Raw genomic sequence first — 24,930 nt, forward strand, 5'->3', positions numbered from 1 at the left:
AGATGGTTCAGATGGGCATTCTTTCACCTGATCCTGAGTTGGGTACAGGGACCTAGACAGGAGTGCTTCTCAGCTAGGTGTCAAATCTTGAGTTGGTGGTCTTGGTTCAGTCATTCCACTGACTGAGAGACCCTGAGCCACTGCTGTCCATCCTGCTGCAGATGGGCTACAGAGGAAAGAACAAAGGAGGCTAAAAAGCTAATAGGAAGCTACTGGTGGGTCCTCCAAGCATCCGACATACATATTTGCTTGTTTTGGCAAAGAGAAACAAAGGCTACAGAAGAAAAAATGGCTTTTTATGAGGTGATTATGAGTGGGAAAAAATGGGTCAACTTAAGTCTTGGGTTTTTTTAATTAATTAATTTATTTCTTTATTATGTATACAGTATTCTGTCTGCATGTATGCTTACAGGCCAGAAGAGGGCACCAGATCGAATTATGGATGGTTATGAACCACCATGTGGTTGCTGGGAACTGAACTCAGAACCTCTGGAAGAACAGACAGTGCTCTTAATTGCTGATCCATCTCTCCAGCCCCAAGTCTTGTTTTATACTTAAATCTCTGCATCAGAAAAAAAAATCTTCTTTTTGGTTTTTAGAGGCAGGATTTCTCTGTGTAGCCCTGGCTGTCCTGGAACTCACTCTGTAGACCAGGCTGGCCTTGAACTCACAGAGATCCTCCTGCCTCTGCCTTCTGAGTTCTGGGATTAAAAGCGTGTGTCGGGGTTGGGGATTTAGCTCAGTGGTAGAGCGCTTGCCTAGCAAGTGCAAGGCCCTGGGTTCGATACTTAGCTCCACATTAAAAAAAAAAACCAACAAAAAACAAAAAAAACACCTTTTTGAGATAAGGGCTCACTTTATAGCCCTGGCAGGCCTGAAACTACATATATGTGTCTACCTCTGCTCTGCCTCTGGAGTGCTGGGATTAAAGGTGTGTCCCACCATGCCTGGCCCATCTTTGTTTTTGTTGGGGCATTGTTTTCCTATATAGATCTGGCTGTCTAGAACTTGCTAGGTAGCCCAGGCTGTCCTCAGATTTAATGCTCCTGGTTTTGCCTTCCATGTGCTGGGATTATAGACTATAGACAGGTATGTGTAAATATGTACTTGTGAGGGAGCCACAGTGTACATGCAAAGGTAGAAGATAATTTTGGGGTTTGGTTCTCTCCTTCCACAGTGGGTTTTGGAGATTGAATTCAGGGTGTTGGGCTTGTATGTATCATTGTACCAGCTCAGCTTTCCTTTCCTTCCTTTGTTCTTTTTTTTTTTTTTTAGAAGGGTTTCTCTGTGTAGCCTGGCTGTCCTGGAACTCACTCTGTAGACCAGGCTGGCCTTGAACTCACAGAGATTCGTCTGCCTCTGCCACTGTGCCTGGCTGTGCTTTCTTTACTGTTGTTAGTGGTGGGATTGTTACATCTCTCACATTATTATTTTTTTAAATTTTATTTATTTATATTTTTGGATTTCTAAGGCTCAAACTCCAGATCTTGCAAATGCTAGGCAAGTACTTTACCATTGAGCTACACCTCTATCTCTGCAGCATATCTTAAAACAGAGAAGATGAAGCCAGGTGGTGGTGGTACACACCTTTAATCCCAGCATCCCAGCACTCAGGAGGCAGAGCGAGGAGATCTCTGTGAGTTTGAGGCCAGCCTGGTCTACAAAGTGAGATCCAGGACAGGCACCAAAACTACACAGAGAAACACTGTCTTAAAAAAAAAAAAAACTAAAAAACATAACAAAACAGAGAAGATGAAAAAGTACTGTAACTGAACACAAGCATTCCTACTGCAGGAGAGAACTTATGTTGAAAGACACAGATTTTTTTTTTTTTTTTTGAGACAGAGTCTCTCAATTTCACCTGGAACCCACCACACAGACCAGGTTGTGAAACCTCGAACTCACAGAGGTCCTCCTGCCTCTGCCTCCCAAGCGTACCACCAAGCCCAGTCTATTTCATGTTTTGTCTATTAGAAAATGTCCTTGTCCCTAGGAAACAGGCATTCAAGAAGTATTCATAGTGACAAAGAGGCACAATCCAGTAACTCACTCTTTCTTACTTTTGTTTACGTTATGTGTGTTTGTGTGTGTCTGTGGGAGTATATGCCATATGCATGCAGCTGCCTTTAGAGGCCAGAGGAGGGTGTTGAATCCCTTGGAACTTGAGTTACAGGGGGCTGTGAGCTGCCTGACATGGGTGCTAGGAATTAAACTCAGATCCTCTGGGAGAGTGGTATACAATCATAATCAGTTTATTAATCTGGTTAAAAGATGTTTTTTGTACTATTTTACATTGTTCTTATAAATTTTTTGTTTTGTTTTGTTTTTCAGAGTTCTCTGTAGCCCTCGAACTCACAGAGATCCCAGTGCTTCTGCCTCTCCAGTGCTAGGATTAAAGGCGTGTGCCACCATGCCCAGCTTGTTTGTTTGTTTTTTTTTTTTTTTAGACAGTATTTTTCTGCGTAGCCCTGGCTGGCCTAGAATTCACTTTATAGACCAGGCTGGCCTTGATCTCAGAGATCTACCTGCTTCTGCTTCCGGAGGTCTGGAACTAAAAGCATGTGCCACCACCTCCCAGCTCTTTCAATTGAAACAATACAAAAATTGAGCCAAATGTGTTGTCACACACCTGTAACCTCAGTTCTTGGAGGCCAAAGCAAGAGGATCACCACTAATTAAAGTTCAGGCAGGTCTACAGAGTGAGCTCCAAGCTGGCAATGGTCACAAACCGTTGAGGATGGTAGCACATACCTAGTCCTGGCAGTCAGAAGGATCAACAGTTCAAGACCATTCTGGACTACATGAGACCCTGTCTCAAAACAGAACAACAAATAACAAACACATTTTTTTTGTTTGTTTGTTTTTCAAGGCAGGGTTTCTCCATGTAGCACTGGCTGTCCTAGAACTTGTTCTATAGACCAGGCTGGCTTCAAACTCACAGAGATCTGCCTGCCTTTGCTTCCCAAGTACCGGTATTAAAGGCATATACTACCACTGCCAAATGGTACAATGTTTCTTTTTCTTTTTTTCTTTTTGTTTTTGTTTTTTTGAGACAGGGTTTCTCTGTGTAGTTTTGGTGTCTGTCCTGGGTCTCGATCTGTAGACCAGACTGGCCTCGAACTCACAGAGATCTGCCTGGCTCTGCCTCCCGCGAGTGTGCGGCCCCGCAAGTACATTGTTTCTTTCCTATTTATTTATTTATTTATTTATTTATTTATTTATTTATTATGTATACAGTGCTCTGCTTACATATATGCTTGCAGCTGGGAATTGAACTCAGGACCTCCGGAAGAGCAGCCAGTGATCTTAACCTCTGAGCCATCTCTCCAGCCTTCAGGTGCAGTGTTTCTTCATGGAAAAATATTTAATAAAGGTAGAATGATAATTCAAAAAGTCATAATTTTGCAGCCATAAATGTTAAAATGAGCCTGTAATCCTAGTTTGAGGCCAGATTGGGCAACTTGGCAAGACTCTATCATAAAACAACATATGTTGTTGGGGCTGTTGGTGAGTGGCAGAGCATTTGTGTAGCATGTGTGAAGTTCTGCAATGAAGCTCCAATACTGTTGTCTTAGTCATGGTTTCTATTGTTGTGATGAAACACCATGACCAAAAAGCAAGTTGGGGAGGAAAGGGTTTACTTGGCTTACACTTCTACATCATAGTCCATCACTGAAGTCAGGACAGTGACTCAAACCCAGCAGGAACCTGGAGGCAGGAGCTGATGCACAGGCCATGGAGGGTGCTGCTTACTGGCTTGCTCCTTGTGGCTTGCTCAGCCTGCTTTCTTACAGAACTGAGAACCACCGGCCCAGGAATAACACCACCACAATGGGCTGGGCCCTCCCACATCAATCACTAATTAAGAAAATGCCCTGCAGTCGGTCCTTATGGAGACATTTTCTCAACTGAGGCCCCTCCTTTCAGATGACTCCAGCTTGTGTCAAGTTGACATAAAACTAGCCAGGACAAACTGTCAAGGAAATAAAAAGAATTCATTCATCAATCAATGCTAAAACTGCTTCATAAATAGATTTTGGAAAAAAAAAAATGACATTTGTAGTCTTAAAGAATAAGCCCAGAGCTGATTTACTCACTCCACCAGGAACAGAGGACCTTGACTGTGGAGGACTCTGACCTTAACTTCACCAATTTCACAAATTCACTTTGGGGACAAACTGATGCCCTGTATCTGCTGAGGGTCTGACATGCTTGTCACCTCAGTGCTCTAAATGTGCTGCCAGAGGAGTCTAACTGTGGAACAATTGAACGAAAACAGGTTTGAGTTCTTTAAAAAAATTCTAATTTGTCAAAAAATCAAAAGAAACTTGTCAAACAGATCAGGCAAAGCACAAAGCTCAGTGAAAGTCTGAGTTTGCATAGAACATAGACTTTAACATTCTTTTCCTCATGCACAAGGTGGTGTCCATATTTGTCAATATACAGGTGTAACACAGATGTATCATTCATGTGAAGGCATGACAGCACTCACATACGGTGTCACAAGCTTAAGCAAGGACAAATGTTTGCACATGGTCCTCCAGACTTCTACTGTGCACCTGAACTCTGCCAGGATACTGTGGCACAGGTGTAGATAATCAAGCCGATGGGCATGTGGCATGGCCAGAGCTAGACAGCTGAGCAGTGGTTCAGAATGGTATTTAAGAGTTAGCTAAGTCTAGGATATCAGAGGTGCAGGGAGACATGTACAAATGATGTCCATGTGTTGGGGGCTGAGGCTGGTCCATGACTGGAGAATCATGGAAGTCTGCTTTTTCCAGATCTGGTGTTTGTAGTCTGTAGCATGTGAGGCCAGCTACCACCCTGACCTGGCACCTCAGGGCTGCAGTGGGTTCCTTGGTAGCCCTTGTTCAGCATGGGACTTGGCCAGGGGAAGTCCACCAGGCACCTGAGCCCAAGTAAAAACTGTGGCTCACTCACTGTTTCTGGGGTGTGTGCCAATTTCTTCACTCTGTCTTAGAGATCTTTACAATTCTAAGAACCACAAGCATTTCATTCCCCTTCCAAGCACGGTGGCAAGTCAAGAGAGGGCCTGAAATCAGCAAGATGGCTCAGCAGGTAAAGAAAGGTGCCTGCCTCCAAGCCTGATAACCTGAATTTTATCCCTTAGCTCCACAAGGTGGAAGGAGAAAACAGATTCTGGCAAGTTCTCGGACATGCACATAAGCACCATGGCATGCCTTACCTCCTCTTTCACATAAACACAGTAAAAAAACAAATACATAAAAATAACTAATTATTATTATTTTTAATGTTTCAAGACAGGGTTTCTCCGTGTAGCCCAGGCTGTGCTGGAACTTGCTCTGGAGACCAGACTGATCTTGAACTCAGCCTGTCTCTACCTCCCAAGTGCATGTGTTACCACACCCGGTCTAACAAAATAATTTTCAAAAAGTAGTTGGGGAAGACCAGCACAGGGATGCTTGTCACCATGTTAAGATAATGATCACTGGGATATTTGAGAAGGTGGGGCAGGCAGGATCAGTGTTCATCGGAGTAGGTACAAAGAAGGCCAACTACGGTGTGGGCATATCACACTTGGTGTCAGACAGGTGCCTGCAGGACCCCAGGCAGGCCGCAGGCAGCATAGCTTTCTTGCATGCATCCTCCAGAGCGTGAAATATCCTGGGACCATGTGACGCGGGATGAAGAGACAGTGCCACTGAGCGAAGTGTGTCCCTTCCATGGAAGAGCCCTTTAGGCCACGCTGCAGGACTAGCCTACCCGGCTGTTCCGCACGCAGGCCGAGCCAGGGACATAACCAGGGTGCCGAGGGCGGAGTCTGGGGCGGGGCCCGGAAGCGAGTCGGCCCCGCCCCCGAGGCCGCGTGGCTGTGCGTCCCGGCTGTTGCGGATAAAGTTGTTTGAGGCGAGCCGGCCGCGGTCACGTGAGCGGAAGATGGCGGCCCCGGCGGGCGGCGGGGGCTCCGCGGTGTCGGTGCTGGCCCCAAACGGGCGGCGCCACACGGTGAAGGTGACACCGAGCACCGTACTGCTGCAGGTGCGGCCATCAGCTCGGGTGGGGAACGGGCGGAGGGGTGGACGGCCGGCCAGCCCGAGGTCGCCGTGCCCGGGCCCGCCCCTGCGGTTGCTCCCAGGCTTGGGGGGCGGGACCGGGCCTTGGTAGGCGGTGCTTGAGGCAGCCAATGAGTGCCTTTCGCGCGGCTGCCCGCCCCATTCTGTGGCTGAGGCGCAGATGCTCGGGCTGCGTCCCGGGGGCGGGGCGGTACCCTCGGAGGTACCTGTACTGAGCACCTTGGTCTAGGGACCTCATTAACAGGGTCGTGCTACTGGAGACCCAGAATCTATGGCGCTTGTCCGAATCCAGTCTTCTCGATCACCAGGAGAAGTGGCGTCCCTGCCTGCTCTGCTCAGGGGCGTCCTTCCGGACCCTAGATCGGCCTTGTCTGTGTGCCCGGAAGTGAATTTTGCTAAGTCATTCACTGCTTTTGCCTGTTGCCGCTTGTGACCTCGTATGGATTACACCTACTTACTGAACCACTGCTGTTAAGGTTGCAGAAGCGCACACTATTCATATCTGTGTCAGAAGCCCACAGAGAGGGGCACACAGTTCAAAAATAAGGTTCTGCCATACTTAATACAGCCCCATAACCCTCTGGCAGGACCCATTTGGAGTTGGGCTCATACAGAGGAAGATTCGGGTCATGCAGCAGTTGAACAGAGGCTGTCAGTCCACAAGATTGCTAGAGACACAAAGTAGTCCTTGTAAGGCAGGTGATATCTGGCTAGAGGCCATCTAGAACCCAGAACATGGGACCAGGGATGGACAGGCTGTGCCACAGTTTGGGGAGTAAGTCAGGAAGGAGTTCCCTGCAGGAAGAGGAAACCTGGACAGAATTTGCAGGCACAGTTTCCTTGGACCTGTTGAGTGGGATGTTTGGTGGGCTGGCTTGTGTGCCTGCCATATGAGTTCTTTGGTACACATAGGTTTTACTGTCCATTCATCATCCCCTAGGTACTGGAGGACACATGCCGGCGGCAAGACTTCGACCCCAGTGAATACGATCTGAAGTGAGTTTACCCAGGCTTGGCTGTGGGCTTCTCAGTCCGTCTGGTGCTTTTCTCTACACACACACACTCACTGTCTCTGCTTTGGAAAAGCCCCCTGGGTAGTTTAAAAGAAGTTTATTCCTACCCAGTTTTGGACACAAAGTCCAAAATCTAGGTGTCAGTATGGCTGTACTCTGAATGTTTTAAGCGCAAGGTCTTCTTATCTTTTTTAGCTTCTGGTTGTCCAGGTGTTCTTTGGCTTGTGGTTGCATTGCTACAGTTCTGCTTGGTCTTCAAATGGCCTTCTCTTGGTCTGCTATGAGGACACAAGTCACTGGGTTTAGGATCCTCTGGGTAATCCAGGGTGACCTCATTTTAATTTCTCTCTCTCTCTCTCTCTCTCTCTCTCTCTCTTTGGTTTTTTGAGACAGGGTTTCTCTGTGTAGTTTTGGTGCCTGTCCTGGATCTTGTTCTGTAGAGCAGGCTGGCCTCGAACTCACAGAAATCTGTTTGCCTCTGCCTCCCAAGTGCTGGGGTTTAAGGTGTGCCACCACTGCCTGGCTAATTTACTCTCTTAACATTCATAAATACTTGTACCAAATAAGGTTATTTCACAGGTCTTAGGAGCAAGAACAGTGATGTATCTTTTGGGGAGCATTGTCTTACAGGATGAGATTTTATCTCCTTGGCGTGTGTAAGTTCCTGGTGGCGCTCTTGGGACAAAGACCTGGTTGTGGAGAAATGGGTAGAAACCTGTAAACGGATTATCACCCTCCTAGCCACTGTAGTTCTTCCGTGTCTGCTCTCTGTGTGGGTGCATTGGTACAAAGAGAGGGGCAGAGCTTTCACCAGGCCCTCCGGTCTAACGCCAGAGGAGGGATGCATCTCATATATAGCTTTTCACAGTAGAGACATGTTTTCGCAGCATCGTTGTCCTAACGCAAGAGCCCACTCTCCTGGCCTTTCCCACACTGCATTATAAGCTTTCTTGGAAGAAGTTTCTTTCAAAAGATACCTGTATCAGGCCACTTCAGGCTCCCATGCTGGTTATCTAGGAATCACAGAACATGTGCTTTGAGTGGCTAAGCTGTCCTGCAGTATCCTGCCACAAAGCTTTGTACCAGCTCTGATTCTTTAACCTGCCCCTGGCCCCATAATGGTGTCTGGTTGGAGCAATGACTAATTTGAGTCAGTTCCTCTACAACGCTGTATTAGCTTTGCTCTAGTCTCTCCTTTCCATCCACTGACTGCAGTGTGTTTAAGAAGTGCTGCCACTGCCCTGGCTGGTGCCTGGCTGTGAACTGGGCGGCCTTTCCTCTCCACCCATTGCTGTGGGTTCTTGGGCCTGCTCTCCTGGTTTGCCTTTTCTGTGGCAGCTTGCAGTTTTGAGCCTCTGTTGGGGATTAGGATCAACAATGTCTCATTCTCAGTTCTACTTTATCTCTCTGTTTTCTTTTTCTTTTGCGAGAGAGGGTCTCACTATGTAGCCCAGACTGGCTTTGAGCTCACAGAGATCCTCCTGCCTTTACCTCCTGAGTATTGGGATTAAAAGTGTATGCCACCACACCTGGCTCTTTCTCAGTTTTCCAAACACCCTTAGGCTTTATAAATAGGTCACACTCCCAAAAACTGTTATTTCCAACAGTGTCTTGCATTTATAATGTCGGGCTAGTCACTTTCTGTATTCAAAAATAGTCTTTTACACAAATTTACCTATCTGGTTCTGTAGTTTCCTCCTAAATGTTCATTAAAATAGAGCTCAGGGCCCTGTTGTCCTCCAGCAGTTCTCAAGTGGCCTATGTAGGTCCCCAGGCAAGGTCGTGTAGCTGTGTGTTTTCAGAGTTGTGGGCTGGCACTTTTCTCAGACAGTGAACTGTGGGTGGACAGTTGTTCTTACTCCCAGAGAGTCTGGGCGAAAGACAAACGGCACTGGTTGGTGACACTGGTCACCGGCCGGAAAAGCCACGGTTGTGTCAGGGAGGGAAGTGGGGAGCAGAGCAGAGAGAGCAGAGAACAGAGAGAGGGTGGGGGTTTGCGTCTGGCTTTTTAAGGTGCAGTTGGGTGACGACGTAGTCGCCAGCACCTCCGATGATGTAAGACGCAAGACCCCAAGCTGCACGTGCACAGGATCCTAACATTGGGACCTAACAGAGTCAGGGTGAGAAGGAACAAGGTGAGGAAGGCCGCTGGGTGGAGGCTGCAGCCCTTTCCGCAGAGATGGCATTGAGCAAGGTTCTTCCCTTCTTGCCTGCTCTTCTTGTTGACCCATAATGGGATGCCAGGAGCCATGCATTAAGATCCAAATGTCACCTTTGTGTGGCCCGAACTGTCATTGAACTTTCCAGTTTTGAGCTGAGCTGTCTGGAGATGGCAAACATCTTGGAGGCTATTTCCAAGATAATGCCTGAGTCTTTGCTGACACTTCCAGATCTCTTGTTCCTTTGGTGATTCTGAGAAACCGTATGTTTGAAGCCCCTCTGAGGCCTTAGCGCCTCCCTGTTGAGGACCCAAAGGTTTTAGGTTTGCCTTGTCCTCCAAGGGGGTCCACATTGGCCTTTCTTTACTGATTGGGAGGCATTGAGCTCTCTTCAGGCCTTCCTGTACACTAACCCTTCAGGATGTAGACAGAGAGGTAATGGCTAATGTGACTTTGTATCTTGTCTGGTCTCACTCTGAATTCCTTTAAGGACATTGGACTGGGCTGTTCATCCAGAGGCGGTTATTGTACGGTTTCCTCCTATACTTGTTTCATGCTCCTTTGGATAGCAACATGCAGGAGTGATGGGAACAGGGTTTCTTCGGCTGGTATATATTGCCTATGCCAGAGCAACTTTGGCAGCTGGAATGACAGAGGATCGTCTGGTGAACTTTCTTTGGTCTTGCTTGAGACAACTTTCTTTTTCCTTTCTTTCTTTCTTTCTTTCTTTCTTTTTTTTTTTTTTTAAAGATTTATTTATTTACTATGTATACAGCATGTATGACTACAGGCCAGAAGAGGGCACCAGATCTCATTACAGATGGTTGTAAGCCACCATGTGGTTGCTGGGAATTGAACTCAGGACCTCTGGTACAGCAGTCAGTGCTCTTAACCTCTGAGCCATCTCTCTAGCCCCCTCTTTTTTCTTTATATTTTATATATAAATTGTGTATGGTAGATATGTGCCACACATGCTTGTGGAGGTCAGAGGACAACTTGCTGGAGTCATTCTCTTCTTTTACCAACTTGTCACCCATCATGTAGGGCCTTTTATGTGTCAAGGTTTTAAAAAGTCTAAGCTGGTCTCCAATTATCTACACAATCAAGATGATCTTTAACTCCCCATCCTTCTTTGTCTACCTTCTAAGTACTGGGATTACAGGCATGGGCTAACATAACCAGGATTGACAATACTGGTAATTGAACCCAGGGTTTCATACATGTTAGGCAAGCACTCCATCAGCTGAGCCACATTCCCTTGAGACAACTTTCTGAGCGTCAGCTCTTGAGCCAGTATCTGCTACAGTATCTCTTGGTGCTCCCACCTTTGCATAGGCGCATCCGTTGTATTCCAGTTCTTATCCCTGCAGTCTTGTGCCTCTCTAAAGGTCCCTGTAGTCCGAGACTTTGCCTTTTGTTTCTCCAGGTCCTAACTTTCTGCTCTTGTGGCTGAGGGAATAGTAGGCATGGGGCTGTGTTTTCAGGGCAGTGTATGGCTGTGTCTGTTGTGCAGGTTTCAGAGGACCGTGCTTGACCTCTCTCTCCAGTGGAGATTTGCCAACCTGCCTAACAATGCCAAACTGGAGATGGTGCCTGTGTCCCGGAGCCGTGAGGGGCCTGAGAACATGGTAGGTGCCTAGTTGTGAAACACAGTGGTACTGCTTCTCTATCTCTGTTGGGACTGTGCAGCATGGGATAGTACTGCAGTGGACTTAGTGGAAAATATGCTGAAGCTTTGCTCATGGGCCTGAGAAAGGGTTGGAGGGGTTGAGACAAGTCCTGTGATCAATTCTGCCTGCCTTAGTTAAGCCAAAGCTACATTTCCTATTTGAATAACGCAAGACTGGGAGTCAAAACTTTCTTTCATTATGTAGGTTTTTTTTGTTGTTGTTGTTGTTCTTTTTTATTGTTTTGGTTTTGTTGGGGTTTGTTGGTAGCTTTTCCTGCCAGCTGGATGTTTCTGGTCAGAGTTCCTGAGCTGCTGTATGGACATGGCTGACAGACACTTGCTTTTCTGTCAGCCTCCCTAGAGCTCTTGCTGTGCCTCAGCTGCAGCTTTGCCCACTTGCTGACATGATCTAGGGCAGTAATTCTCAACCTGTAAGTTGCAACCCCTTGAGGGGGTCAGATGACTTTTTCACAGGGGTCGCATATCAGATATCCTGCATATCAGATATTTACATTATAATTCTTAACAGTAACAAAATTACAGTTATGAAGTAGTAATGGAATAATTTTATTTTATTTTTTAATTTTTTGAGACAGGATTTCTCTGTGTAGCTTTGGAGCCTAAGCCTGTCCTGGAACTCACTCTGTATCCTAGGCTGGCCTTGAACTCACAGAGATCCGATTGCCTCTGCCTCCCAACTTCTGGAATTAAAGGCGTGTGACACCACCGCCTGGGCTAGCAACAGAATAATGTTATGGTTGGGGGTCAGCCCAACATGAGGAACTGTATTAAAGGCTTGCAGCATTAGGAAGGTTGAGGACACTGCTGTGGGGACTAGGGGGCTTTCTTCACTTTGGGTTGTAGCTCATGTGTTCTTCGTTGAAGATGTGGTTGCTATGAGACATATAACGTGGTATGCTCAGTAATAAATAAAAATTGAGAAAGCACCAAGTATTAGTCCTCTGTGTTGTGTAACTACCTTGAAGTTGGTGACATCTTAACTAAGTGTTCATATCTCACAGGATGCTGGGGGCTGGGTTGGGAAGCAACTCATCTTTGGTGTCCCAGAGAGGCTACACTGGTGCTGTCTGCAACTGGGGTAGTGGTAAAGGGGACGTTTCCATGAGGGCTCACTAATGTGCAGCTTGCATAAAGGTGTTCATGAACTTGATGATACAGCCCTCCTGGGAAGTCCCCTCAAGTATCACACCCCTCCTCAGTATGGGTGCCCAGGAGGTGGGGAGGGCCTGACTCTAGGAATCTGGGTCTGCTGGGATAGTGTGTTTCTTCCTAATTCGGGGTTAACCTCTTACCTCTCCAGATTCGAATTGCATTACAGCTGGATGATGGCTCCAGGTTGCAGGACACTTTTTGTTCCCGCCAGACCCTTTGGGAGCTTCTCAGCCATTTTGTACAGACCAGGTGAGCACTGGCAGGCAGATCCCAGGCTCTTTCCCGCCCCCTCCTGGCAGAGGCCTGAAACCCACACTGTGCTTCTGCAGAGCCCTAGCTCTTTGGCTTTTGCAGTCCTGATTGACTGGAGATGTGCATTTGAAGGTATTGGCAGCTCAGCTTCCAGGCCTGCTGGCCTCTTGTCCTCCAAAAAGAGCGTTCCTCCATCTTTGTGGGGAACCCCAAAGACCCCAAGAACTGATGAGCAGCAAAGGAAATGAGATATGGGATCTATCTCCCCATGCCTGTGTAAGATCTGTGTTTTGGGGAACCTTGATTAGAATGAGCAAAAGGCCACTAACTACTTGTTGCTGTGACATTCCTTTATACAAAAGAGTCTTCCTGATATGGGTTTGTCAGCTCTTGTTGGTTAATAGTTTAAATGTTATTCTGAAGTATGTAAAATAGTATTTAAGTTTTCTTTGTAGGGTGGAAGTCTGTCTGGTTTTTGGGGTTTTTGTTGTTGTTTTTCTTTTTCGAGACAGGGTCTCTATGTAGCCTGGGCTGTACTGGAACTTGCTCTGTAGACCAGGTGGGCCTTGAACTCAGAGATCTGCCTCCCTCTGCCTCCTGAGTGGTGGGATTACAGGCGTCACCCCCTTCCCCTGCAAGTCTGTCTACTTTAAAGGTCTTAACAAGCAGAATAGAAGGAATAGTATTTGCTGTACAGCGTTGGGTGAGTTGCTTGCCATTTTTGGGTCTCTGTGGCCTCATCTGTGCCATGGCAGTGTGAGGACAAAGTAAGCTAATGTGTCAGGCCAGTGAGATGTGGCCTGGTACAGTGCTCTGTGTGTGTAGGAGAGTGACTGAATCTGATTCTTGTGGTGGCCCCACAGGTGAAGGATGCCTTGCTGTAGCAAAACCTGATTACGGTGGACAGGAAATGCTGAGCTGTCCCTATGGATGATGGTGCAAGGTCTACAGGTTCTGTTCTCTAAGACACTGGTGTCAACAGCCCTAGTGGCAGTGGGAATTTAAGCCAGGTCTGAAGTAGATTTAACACTGAGTTGAGGGACTTGGAGAGGTGGCTCAGTGGTTAAGAGCACTGATTGCTCTTCCAGAGGTCCTGAGTTCAATTCCCAGCAACCACCAAGCATATATGTAGGCAGAACACTGTATACATAATAAATAAATAAATCTTTAAAAAAAAAAAATCCCAGCACTTGGGAGGCAGAGCCAGGCGCATCTCTGTGAGTTTGAGGCCAGCCTGGTCTACAGAGTGAGATCCAGGATGGGCACCAAAACTACACAGAGAAACCCTGTCTCAAAAAACCAAAAACCAAAACAAAAGAAACAAAAAACCAACCAACCAAACAAACAAAAAAATGAGTTGAGTCAAGTGTGAGCAGCTATGTAAATATGAGACCCTGTGATGGCCAGGGAGAGTCGGTGGCTGTGTTAGACAGGAACTCTAGGACCTGTCATGTCCTTAGAGTGCTGGTGAGATCATAGACACACTGGTTAGAAAGGATCACTCAGGCTGTGGGTGTAGTTCAGTGGGGAGCTGTAGCAGGATTGTTAGAAGTTCTTATTAATAAAATCAAACCTGAGGCCAGTTATTGGGGTGAATGCTGAAAGATCAGAGAAGCAGAACAAGTCACAGCTACCTCACCTGGACAGTTCCTCAGGTGATCCTGTTTCCTCAGGCTGGAAGTTTCTGAGTCCTCCTCCACATGAATCTCAGCTGAACTGTACTGCTCCAAAGCCTGAATGCTAAACCAGCCAAATGCTTAACTAACTCTGGTGCCTGGTTTTCACGCCTTATATATCTTTCTACTTTCTGCATCACTCCCTGGGATTAAAGGCTGGGTTTCTGGGATTAAAGTGGCCTTGAACACACAGAGATCCACCTGGCTCTGCCTCCCAAATGCTAGGATTAAAGGCGTGCGCCACCACAGCCCAACTTCTGCTATGGCTTACTCTTCCCATTTTCTAGCCACCATTTGTGGCTCTGTTCTAGTGACCCCAGATAAGTTTATTACCTGCACAATATTTTTGGGAACACAATACCACAGGGAGCACTTGCCAAGTGTGTTTAAGGCCCTGAATTTGATGCCTGGTAACGTGTATATGCATGAGGGCACACACAAAAAAAATGCATTCTTCTGCTAGGCATGGCTTATGCCCATAATTCAGGACACTGAGGCAGGAGGCTTGGGAATTTGAAGCCAGCCTGGGTTACACAGTGAGTTACATACCAGCTTGGGCTATATAGCATGACCTTGTCTCCAAAAACAAGGGAGGAAGAAGACAGGCAGGCAGGCAGGCTGGGAGGCTGGGAGGCTAAGGTGTGAAGGAATTGTTGGAATGTAGGAACACAGCAGCAGTTGGGGCCACCTCAGCTTGTCCTCAGCCACAATTGCAGGTCACCTGCCAGAGCACTGCTGCAACTACATGGGCTCCTCCCTATGGTGGTTGTGGGTATTGACTGACAGAGCAGACCTAGGCCAATGCTTGGGCCTGGCTTGGCATCTTACTGCTGGCTACTGTCGGGCTGCTTGAAGCTCCGTACTCATGGAGGCTGAGAGCAGATCACTCAGGGTCAGTGGGGTTGCTCAGCCTTCTGTGTCAAGTCACTCACTGAAAAGCAGGTCCAGAGAATGGAGGCTCCAGACAGGGCCTGGCTGCAACAGAGAGCTTTCCAGAGATGAAGACACAGTGGCCCTGACTGAGAGGCTTGTATAGACACGGCCAGTAGGCAGAGATCCCTTAAGGGATGTTGTGAAATGTAGGATCTGGGGACAGAAATGATTCTGTTGACTTCACAAGGAGGACAGGCTTGGAACCCCCGTGTAGGACAGAGTAGTGCCTTGAAGATATTCTTGTGCTAGAATTCTTTCTCTTGCCAGGGTGTCATAGAAGAGTGAGGATAGAACAGGCAACCCTAGATGTGGATGTTCCCAAGTTCACTCTGCGTATCTCTGTAAGAAGCTGCTGGTCTCCAAGGAAGGAGATTACAGACTTTGGGGTGCTGGGGTGCTGGGGTGCTGGGGCAAGTTTCCTCAAGGAGCATTAGGGGTGAGTACAGATAAAACAAAATAGCTGTGTAAAGATGTCAGGAAATATGCAAGGCCCAGAGAAAATGCCTGAGAACCAAGGTGCTATTCTTGGGTGTCCCCCTAGGCTCAGTGCAGGGTCAAGTGGGCTGCTTCTCCTTTATTGTCATGTCTTTTATCACAGGAGAATGAAGGTGAAATGCCCTTGAGTATCTTAGGTTGTATCCTGCTAAGGAGCTGAGGGAACTGGAAGAAGTAGGAGAAAACACTGGTGTCCATGTCTTTCAGGGTATGTTGATTCCTACTTTGAGTGCAGTTGAAGACACAGATAATAGCATGATCCAGGAGAATATGCAGCACTGAGTGAGGTCAATGCCCCTGGGCCCATGACAGTTGGCCTGTCTGCCCATTGATATTATAGATACTTTTTAAACATGGGAGTATTGGATACAGAGTAATTTATGCCTAGCTTTCTTTCATGATACTGGGGATTGAAGCTAGGACTTTGTGCATGTTAGTTAGGCATGTGTTCTACCACTAATATATCCTTAGCTCACTCATTTTTACTGTGTGTGTGTGCGTGTGCGTGCGTGTGTATGTGTGTATGTGTACCCCTTGAATTTGCCAATTCAGGTAGATTGGCTGGCCAGTAAGGCCCAGGGACCCTCCTGTTTCTGTCTCCTGGCACTGGTATTACAGGTTTTGCCATGAGACCCAGCTTTTTTATGTGATGTCTGGGGGGACTAGACTCAGATCTTCATGTTTATGTGGCAAACATTTCCCTGCCTAAGCCATCTTACTGCCACTTCTTTTACTTTTTGAGACAGGGTCTCTGTCTCTCTCTTTCTCTCTGTCTCTCTGTCTCTCTGTCTCTCTGTCTCTCTCTCTCTCTCTCTCTCTCTCTCTCTCTCTCTCTCTCTCGGTCTCTCTTTTTTTTTTTTTTCTCGAGACAGGGTTTCTCTGTGTAGTTTTGCTGCCTGTCTTGGATCCTCGCTCTGTAGACCAGGCTGGCCTTGAATTCAGGGATCTGCCTGCCTCTGCCTCCCGAGTGCTGGGATTAAAGGCGTGCACCACCTCCACCCGGCAAGTGTAGACTCTTTCTGCCTCAGTCTCCTGAATGCTTGCATGCTGTCATTCTGTGCTATCAGGTCTTTCTTTTTTGTTTGTGATTGTCATAAATGTTTTCCTGAAGATGCTCATAGTGTCCCTTCCTGCATGTTGTTTTCTACTGAGTGGATATAGCTTCCATTTGTACCTGATTTGTATACTGTGCTGGCAGGCCTTGCTCCTCATTGTGTGGCCTGCATAGGCAAGAGCTAGAGTGGAACACTCAGCTTCCTGCCATCCTGTTTCCTCCCTCAGGATAAATTCAGAGATAGAATCACTGGACCCAGAGGTAAGACATTCATGAATTCCAGCTCTGAACTTTCAGACCTGAGCTGCTACCTACTCATGCTTCATGGTAGGTGCATTTTCAGTCTCACGGTGAGGGATAGGGACTGGTAGCAGGAACAACAGTCTCATCAGTGGAGATTTGATGCATAAGCAAGTTCCAAGTGGTGAGTCCAAGGTTTTAGGTATTCACCTCCTTGATGCTTCCTAGAAGGTGGAAGAATCCAGGAATACTGAGTGCCATGCCTGTGGGAGTGCCAGAGACTGGGCACTGAGGTCCACAGCCCACAGAAGGGCCCTGGTTGTCATATTGTATATAAAGCATGCTTTGTGTATATGTGTTTGGGGGCGCTGGGTGGCTTTCTAGACTAGAAGTAGTATAGCTTTGGAACGTGGGTCTTTCTGGCCTGATCTGCCCTCACCCAGACCACTGGGAATGTCTTGTGGTCTTTATAGAAACCATGTTAATGAAAAGTAAAAAGAATCATAATTAACTATTGATAAGTTTAACTAAGTACACCTAAAATGTTATCCTTTGAAGCTGGGGGTAGGGAGTAAGGGAGTGGGGCACATACTTTTAATTCCAGCACTCAGAAGGCAGAGGCAGGCAGATTTCTATGAATTCAAGGCCACCCTGATATACAGAGTGAGATCCAGGACAGCCAGGGCTACACAACACAGTGAAACCCTGTCTTGAAAAACAAAAACAAACAAAAAATATTGTCCTTTGAACATGTAATCAGTTGAAACTTAGGTTACTTATGGTATAAGACTTTTGAAGATTTGTTTGTTTATTTATTTATTTATTTATTTGAGACAAGATTTCCCTGTCCTCGACCAGGCTAGCCTTAAACTCAAGAATCTGTCTGCCTTCTCTTGCCTCTGCTTCCTGAGTGCTGGGATTAAAGGCATATGTACCACCATACCTGGCTTGAAGATTTATTTATTTCTGTTTTTCATGTTTTCTGCATGTGTGTGTGTGTAACACACACACACACACACACACACACACACACACACATACATGGTATACATACACCTAGCTGGATGTTATAGATGGTATACATCCATAACTCCTCTGGAACTGGAGTTAACAGATGCTTGTGAGCCACCATATGGGTTATAGAAACCCAAGCCAGGTCCTCTGTTAAGAGCAGCAAGTGCTCTTACTGCAGAGCCGTCATTCCAGACCTGGCATGACATTTTTGAAATTGGAGAGTCTTACTAGGAACCCTGGCCAGCCCTAGTTGCTTGCCTCAGGGACTGGCCAGGCCTGCTATCTACTTCTCTGGCACCAGGAAAGTAGCTGGGGTCACTGCCTCTGAGCTGCCCCATGCTCCAAACCCTGATGTCTGGTGAACAGCTGCACTGATCACTGGCCATGCAGATGGGCCTGTGCTTGTTTTATGGTCACATGATGGAGCACCCCTTCTGTGGTTAGGCAAGACACAAATGGAAAAAACAGTGTCCAAAGGCTATAGAAGTGGAGATTAATAATGTGTGGAGAGAGACAGGGACCCTGGGGCTTTGTAGTATTACCCAGGCATCCTGCTATGAGTCAGAATTCACCACATGTCCTGAGGTCCTGTGGCTATCCACACAGCCCACATGGGAGTGTAGTCAGTAGGGCCAGTCCAGCGGGTCACATCAGGCAAGTGGCCACCAGGAAGTGTTGAGTAAGACAGAGGAGATGGGGTGTAAGAGGCTGGGAGGACATGAACTGAAGGGTGTGCTTTGGAGCACCCCAGGATTCAGGCAGGTTCAGATTCTGCCTGTCTCTGCCCCCAAGGCTACTCTCTGAAGTCTATTTGGGAATAGTGGTTATTTTTGTATTTTTTGGTTCTTTTTGTTTGTTTGTTTGTTTGTTTTGTAAATGTCAAGTTCATGAACTCATTGCAGAGGGGACTTGCCCTCAGAGATGCCAGCTGCATATTCTGGACACTCCCAGGACCCCTACTGACTCCATTTGTCCTGTCCTCAGATGTTCCCCTTTCTCAACGGGGTCCTTTGCACCTGTCCCTCTGTCCCACCCTGGCCTTACTATGTGGCCCACCCCTTTCTCTGCCACTCTTGACTCTGAGTGGTTAGCTACAACTCTTAGAAGAGCGGGGTGATTCTTGGGGTGCACAGGGTATGACAGGTTGTAGAGAAGACTGTGGGTGAGCATAGCACTCCTCTGGGGCTCTGAGGTCAAGCCTGTGGCCATATTCAGGGTAAGTTTGTATACCCAGTGGGTATCATCTCAGCTTCTGGCTGAAACTGTCTGGGTAGGACAAAAGGCTTCCTTCCTTAGACTTGTGTAGCTCAGTTGTCTGGGTCTCCTTGGTCCCACTAGACAGAACATGAGCACATGGGACTCCACTGTCATGTGGCAGTGGGCACCAGCACCTAGTGCTCTAAGGACATGGCTTTACCCTCAGAGGGCACCTAAACCAAGAGAAGCCATACTACCTGTAGTCACAGATCTGGTGTTTTTTGCTGGTTTTACCTGTATGTGACATTCTCGTATTTGGGGACATGGTAGTGCCACGCTTTTCTTGACGGCACTGATATTAACACCGGTGTTAGTGAAGTCTGAACAGATGACTTATACAAAGGGTGTAGACAGTGCTTGTCCCCAGCATCCAGTGCCCTCAATACCCAGACTCTTCACTCCTAAGGGTGAAACAAGCATCTGAAGCCAACAGCAATGGCATCTGTGTCCTGCCAGCCACACTGACTCCTGCTGGTCTTGGAGACCTTGCTAGATGCCACTAAGCACTTAATGCCTGGGGCATCTCTCATGTGGGTGAGCATGTTCCATAGAAGCCACTAGCCACCACCTGGTGGTGCATTTCTCATTCTGGGGCTTGATGTCCCATGGCTCAGTCTAGCCAAGTCTAGGCCCTGTGAAGTCTGTGTGGGTGTGATGGTGTCCCCACTAGTGCATGAGAGGATGTCTTCCAGTCTCATCACCAGGACTGGCAGTTCTGCTTGCTAGGCAGGGGTGGCAGGTCTGGAAGCTATTTTGGCTGCCCCTTCCTGGGCCTGTGACCACATGGCATGTTTACACACTACTCCTCTCAGACTCTGCATGAGGGAATTTGATCCTCTTGATGCTTGCTCTGGAGAAGCTACACATCCAAGCTGCCCACTGTCTAATAACTTGATGTTGGGCTCTGCCCCTATCTGTTTATTCTGTAATGCCCCAGGTAAGGACACCTAGAAGGGTACTGCATTGTGTTTTACATCTAGATGGTCCTCACTTACTGACTTCTGCTCTCCTTGCCCTACCCTGTCCAAGCCCAACACTTACCTAATCCTTTTGTCCTGACTCTGCCCGTCTGTCTGGGCCATAATGACCATGAGGCATGGATGGGTTGTGGCCTTCTCCTTTGTCTCCTTTGCCTAGTCCTTGCCCCCGGGCCCAACTCTTCCCTTTTCCTTTGGAGAATAACTGACTTGAGCATGTTTTCGCTAAGGTCTGAGATGGGATCTTTAGATGCAGGAACTAACTCCCATTCAGTTGTCATGGGCATTGGCAGAGGAAATGCTCAGGGCCAGCCAGTCATCTGTCCCCGACTAGTCACCTTGTGTCAGCAAAAACTGTGTGTGTGTGTGTGTGTGTGTGTGTGTGTGTGTGTGTGTGTGTGTTGGGGCGGGGTGTTACTGTGGTGTCTTACTGTGTTTGGTTCCAGCCAGTGTCCGCTGGGTGCCTCTTGGGGCTTCCATGTGCAGAGTGGCAATATGTGGAGAGAAGAGAAAGGGTCCAAGTGCTTAGCCCTCAGGGACACTGCTTGAAAGGTAGTGAGAATGACAGAGAATGGGAGAGCGGGGACAGGCGCCCACCATGTCTATCATCCATCTGTGGTGCTTTTCAGCCCTTTCCTGCCTTTGCTCTCAGCTGATCAGTGGAGCTGAGTGCTGTGTGTGACTGCTGTACAGGATGGGCAGACCAGATCTCTCATTCTGGTTTGGGTAACTATCACCTTGGGAGCTAACCCTGTGGACATCTGGTTGTTCTTCATAGGAGGGCACAGTACTCCCACTTTCTGTGTCCAGGCACAAAAGGACACTTGTGCTCTCCAGCACCAAAGAGACATGGCTAGGATATGGTGGAATCCAGTACAACTTAGTACAGTCCAGTCCTTCAGGGCCTGGACCATTGCTGCAGGCTATTGCTTCAAGCTGCCTGCAGGTCAAGAACTGATATTCTCTACCCCTTCTGGGAGATTGCTACCCTCCCTCAGTCCTGTTGTTCCCTTTTGGGGTCTGGGCTAATGGAATAATAGCTCATGGCAGTGCTTATAGCCTTGAGAACCTAGACTGCTTAGAGTCTGCTGAATGGATCTGTGTCTTGAGCTGGTCTTGGGTGTCAGCTCTTAGAGGCAGTTCCAGATAAAAAAGGCTAGACCCAGAACCCTCCAGACTGCTTGGAGGTTTTGTGAGATGATGTTGGCAATGTGCAGCATGGGGGTAGGCCTGCTTATTCCCTTCAGGTCTTGTGCCATATGGTGGCCTTTTGGCTGGAGGGGTTAGGAGGAATCCTTGGCCATGTGATGATGGCTGAGGCCCTATTTGGGGCTCCATGCAGCCCTTGGTTGCCTCCTTCTGAAGGTTATGGGCTAGAGGAGAGAATTAGGAAGGCTGGAAATGGCTAGCAGAGGGCTGAGCCCCTGAGCCTGGATCCCAGGAATTTACACAGTGCTGGGCTAGGGGTCCTGAAGTCTCTGCTCTCCCCTGCAGTGGGCTCTGATGTTTTCTTTCTTCTCTTTACAGGGAGCGATTGCAGCAGCTGGGGGAGAGGACCCCTGTCTGTGTGTACATGAGGGATGAGGTAGGTGTTGGCCACCCGACTGCTCTTCTACACTCCAGCAGCACAGCCCACTTTCCAGCCTGGAAATTTCACTGACTTGAGTCTTCAAAGCAGTGGCAGGAGCAACAGCTCCTGAAAGCATGATGTGTTCTGTGGAAAAAAGCAGAACAGCCGGCTCCAGTGGAAGCCACCACGGCCGCCTGGGCTGCTCCTGAAGCTCCTCAGTGCCCTGTTTGTTTTTTCAGCTTCTCTCAAAGCCGGAGAGCCACAAAAGTGGTTTCATTTTAGTAAATATTTGCTTTGCTCCGTGTTTTGATCTTTTTCAAAACTGAGTGCAGCGTGGCGCAGGCAAAGCTGGCAGAGTCTGTGCTGGCCCGCCAGCCCCTCCCGCCACCATGAGGACCCTCCTAGCTCTGGGTCCCCTGACCTCACAGGGGCTTTTTGTTTCTTCCCTGGCCCGGTGCCTTGTCCTGGCTTAGGCAGAGGCATGCTGTTCCTGCGGGTCCTCAGGAAGGCCCTGGGGTGGGACAGGACTTTCTCTGTTATTCCCATTTGAGATTCCTCAACCCAAGGCTGTGTGGGGCATGAGGAACTCTGAGGACCCCCTGGAGGCTGAGGAGGCTGCTCTGACCACATTCTTCCTGTGAAGAGATGGATCATAGGACCCCAGGGACCCCAGCCTGATCATCCTGCTTGGTCACATACTCTGGGTCTCGTGCTATGTGTGACTGTCTGCCCTTGTGGATAGCTCTTCAGTGGATGTGGTCAGTCTTGCCTCAGCCCTCTCTGCCCTGAGCTGAGTTGTCAGAAGTGGCCTGGGAGAAGGGAGGACCTAGACAGACTGGGCAGTGTTTCTGAAGTAGCTGAGGCTGGCAATAGTAGAGTAATTGCCCCAGTCAGATGGTATGCTGAAAGGGTCTGTCCCCCTGGCCAGGCCAGAAGAGCATGGGAGACCATGCATTCTGATTTGGGGCTCCTAAAGCTCAAAGAGTTTTGAAGAGTGGGTACCACCACCTTGCCTTTGGTCTACCAGACAGGGTGGACTCTCTCTGTGACCTGGTAGACAGACACCTGTGTGGTACTGAGAAGGACCTGATGCAGGGACCTATCTCTCTGGAGCCCCAGGCTCAAGTTGCCTGCTGCCTCTTGCCCATTGTTGTAGAGGGCCATGAAGCTGACTGTAGTGTGGTGGTCTGGAACTATGAAGGTCTAAGAAAGATACTGGGGAGGCCCAGTGGAGATGTTGGCCAGTGGTGGCTGTGGAGCCTGGAGCTCAGGGAGTTATTGGGAGTATGGGGCCTGCAATCTGCCCTCATCCCCAAAATGCTGGCCAAGGAGGCATCTGTGAGTCCCAAAGCATAACTGAAGGCTGAGCACAGGATTCTGGGTCACTGCGCATCCTAACTCAGCTCAGTCTGCCTCATCTAGACATAGTGGGCTCAGTGCACAGCTGAGGAAGCCAGGCCATGTCAGGAGACAGATGATTAGCAGGTCCTCACCAGCTGCAGACCAGTTGTATACTATACTTGCTCTCACAGAATGTGGGGACTTTCAAGGACAGCTGAGGGGGGTGGAGAGAGGGTACATGATCAACACTGGCCCTTGGCCTGGGGGGATTTTACCAACCAGAGCTCAGTAGGTAGAGGGGTTGTTCCAGGCTTGAGGATCCAGGCAGGGGCCTATGTGTCTTTTGTTTTTTTTTTTTTGCAGGTGACTGGTAGAGCTGCCTTGCAGAGCACGACACTTCAGTCACTGGGCCTAACAGGCGGTAGTGCCACCATCAGGTAGGGGCATCAGAGTCTCTAGGCTTTGGGATCTGTTTAGTTAAAAGAAAGGGAGCTAGGTGTGGCACATGCCTGTAATCCTGGGATTCGGAGTCTGAGGTGGAAAGCCTGGAAGGGGGTGGAAAATATGGAAAAACTGGGGAGAAAAATGTGCCTGAGGTTAGGAATGTAGGTAGTGCAGCACTCTTGGTGATTAGTGACCATAGCTGCCTTCAGGGACCACTCCTTCCAGCCATTTTCTCTTTTCTCCTCTGGAAAGAGGACACGTGGGTTTCAAAAGGGACCCTGAAGGAGGGAATGACCACTCGATGGTGTTACACTTACTTGTCTATTTCTCCAGGTTTGTCATAAAGCAGTATGACACCATGGGCAAACAGGAGCCCATTGCAGTCAGGAGCAAGGCCCCAGGAAGTCCAACCTCCTCCATGTCAGCTGACCAGGCATCCAGCAGCCCCTTGCTTCCTTTGAACTCTGGGGAGTTCAGCAGAGGAGACCTGAACCATCAGGGTGATGCAAGCACCTCAGGGACCAGCCTTGGGAGTGTCCCAAAGCCAGCAGATGCTCAGGCAAAGCAAAGCACAAAGGAGTCTGCATCTGCCCCGTTTGTTCCCTTCTCTGGTGGGGGGCAACGGCTGGGGGGCTCTTCTGCGTCCTTTAGACCTCTGACATCACCTTCAGCCAAGTCACCCAAGTCTTTCTCTGGTCCTGGGGGCCCTTCTAAGCCTAAGAAGTCAAAGCCTGGTGAGGAGCCTCAGCAGGAGCCTGAACCGGTAAGGGCTTTCTCCTGACAAAGACTGAGTGCTGTCCATGCTGGCCATGGTGGCCACAGGTTTGCGGGCATCTCCTGGGAACAGGACTGTTCTGTCTGAGCTTCCCATTTAAGTATGTGGAAATAGGAACTGCTCATATCACCACCAGCATGCTGGTGCCACCCAGAATGATCTACATGGGGTTTTAAACCTGGCGTACCCCCATGGGGTGACTGAGAATAGCAGCTACCCACCTTCTGCCTGGTTGGGAGGTTTTGATAAGGTGAAAGTGGCTTTGAGCATTCCCATGCCAGGCATCTTTCCTGTCATCTTCCTGTTACTGGGCAGCAGGTTTGAGGCATAGATGGAGATTGTGTTAGGTAGGAGTTAATTGTGTAAGAAAGGCAGTGAAATTGTCTATAGGTCAGGGTGTCCATAACTTCATTGAAAACAGGGATTTGAGCCTGCTGGTAGGGATGACTTTGGCATGGAAAGTGCTGTTGGCCGCTGCTCATCTTAGTTAGGAGGAGAGAGCAGCTCATTCTCCTGAGCCCTCAGAAAATGGCCCACTCAGTGGTCCCTGGTCTAGAATGACCTGTGCTGTATGGTGGGCTTTCTTGAGGTAGAGCTTATTACTATGTAGTGCACCTATTGCTGTGTGTTGCCATTGCAGTGCACAACCTATTTAACTAGTTTTGCAAAAATAGTTTTATCTTTTTTCCCAGTTTTTGTTTTTTTGCGACAAGGACTTACTGTGTAGTGCAGGCTGGCCTTGAACAGGATCTGCCTGATTCTTCCTCCTGAGTACTGGAATTAAAGGTGTGTGCTGCCACGCCTGGCATAGCTCTTTACCTTAATTCTGGGT

General features: G+C 48.3%; 1 protein-coding gene across 3 annotated transcripts in view; it reads left to right on the plus strand.

The window, feature by feature from the left end:
• Positions 1 to 5,829: 5,829 nt before the first annotated feature.
• Aspscr1 (ASPSCR1 tether for SLC2A4, UBX domain containing) overlaps positions 5,830 to 24,930 on the plus strand; it is a 39,170-nt gene continuing 20,069 nt past the window's right edge. Inside the window, exons 1-7 of one of the 3 annotated variants that reach the window (XM_036196248.1) lie at positions 5,830 to 6,021; positions 6,997 to 7,052; positions 10,742 to 10,856; positions 12,219 to 12,319; positions 21,496 to 21,553; positions 23,243 to 23,316; positions 23,657 to 24,086. In XM_036196248.1, the coding sequence (XP_036052141.1) occupies positions 5,920 to 6,021; positions 6,997 to 7,052; positions 10,742 to 10,856; positions 12,219 to 12,319; positions 21,496 to 21,553; positions 23,243 to 23,316; positions 23,657 to 24,086 (936 nt within the window). In that variant the 5' untranslated portion in view covers positions 5,830 to 5,919. Of the gene's footprint in view, positions 6,022 to 6,582; positions 6,604 to 6,996; positions 7,053 to 10,741; positions 10,857 to 12,218; positions 12,320 to 21,495; positions 21,554 to 23,242; positions 23,317 to 23,656; positions 24,087 to 24,930 lie in introns of those variants that run through there. The other 2 variants (XR_004945650.1, XM_036196249.1) reach the window with 2 other exon arrangements.

This window comes from Onychomys torridus, chromosome 8 (assembly GCF_903995425.1).
Source record: "Onychomys torridus chromosome 8, mOncTor1.1, whole genome shotgun sequence".
In the NCBI taxonomy this organism is placed as follows: Eukaryota; Metazoa; Chordata; class Mammalia; order Rodentia; family Cricetidae; genus Onychomys; species Onychomys torridus.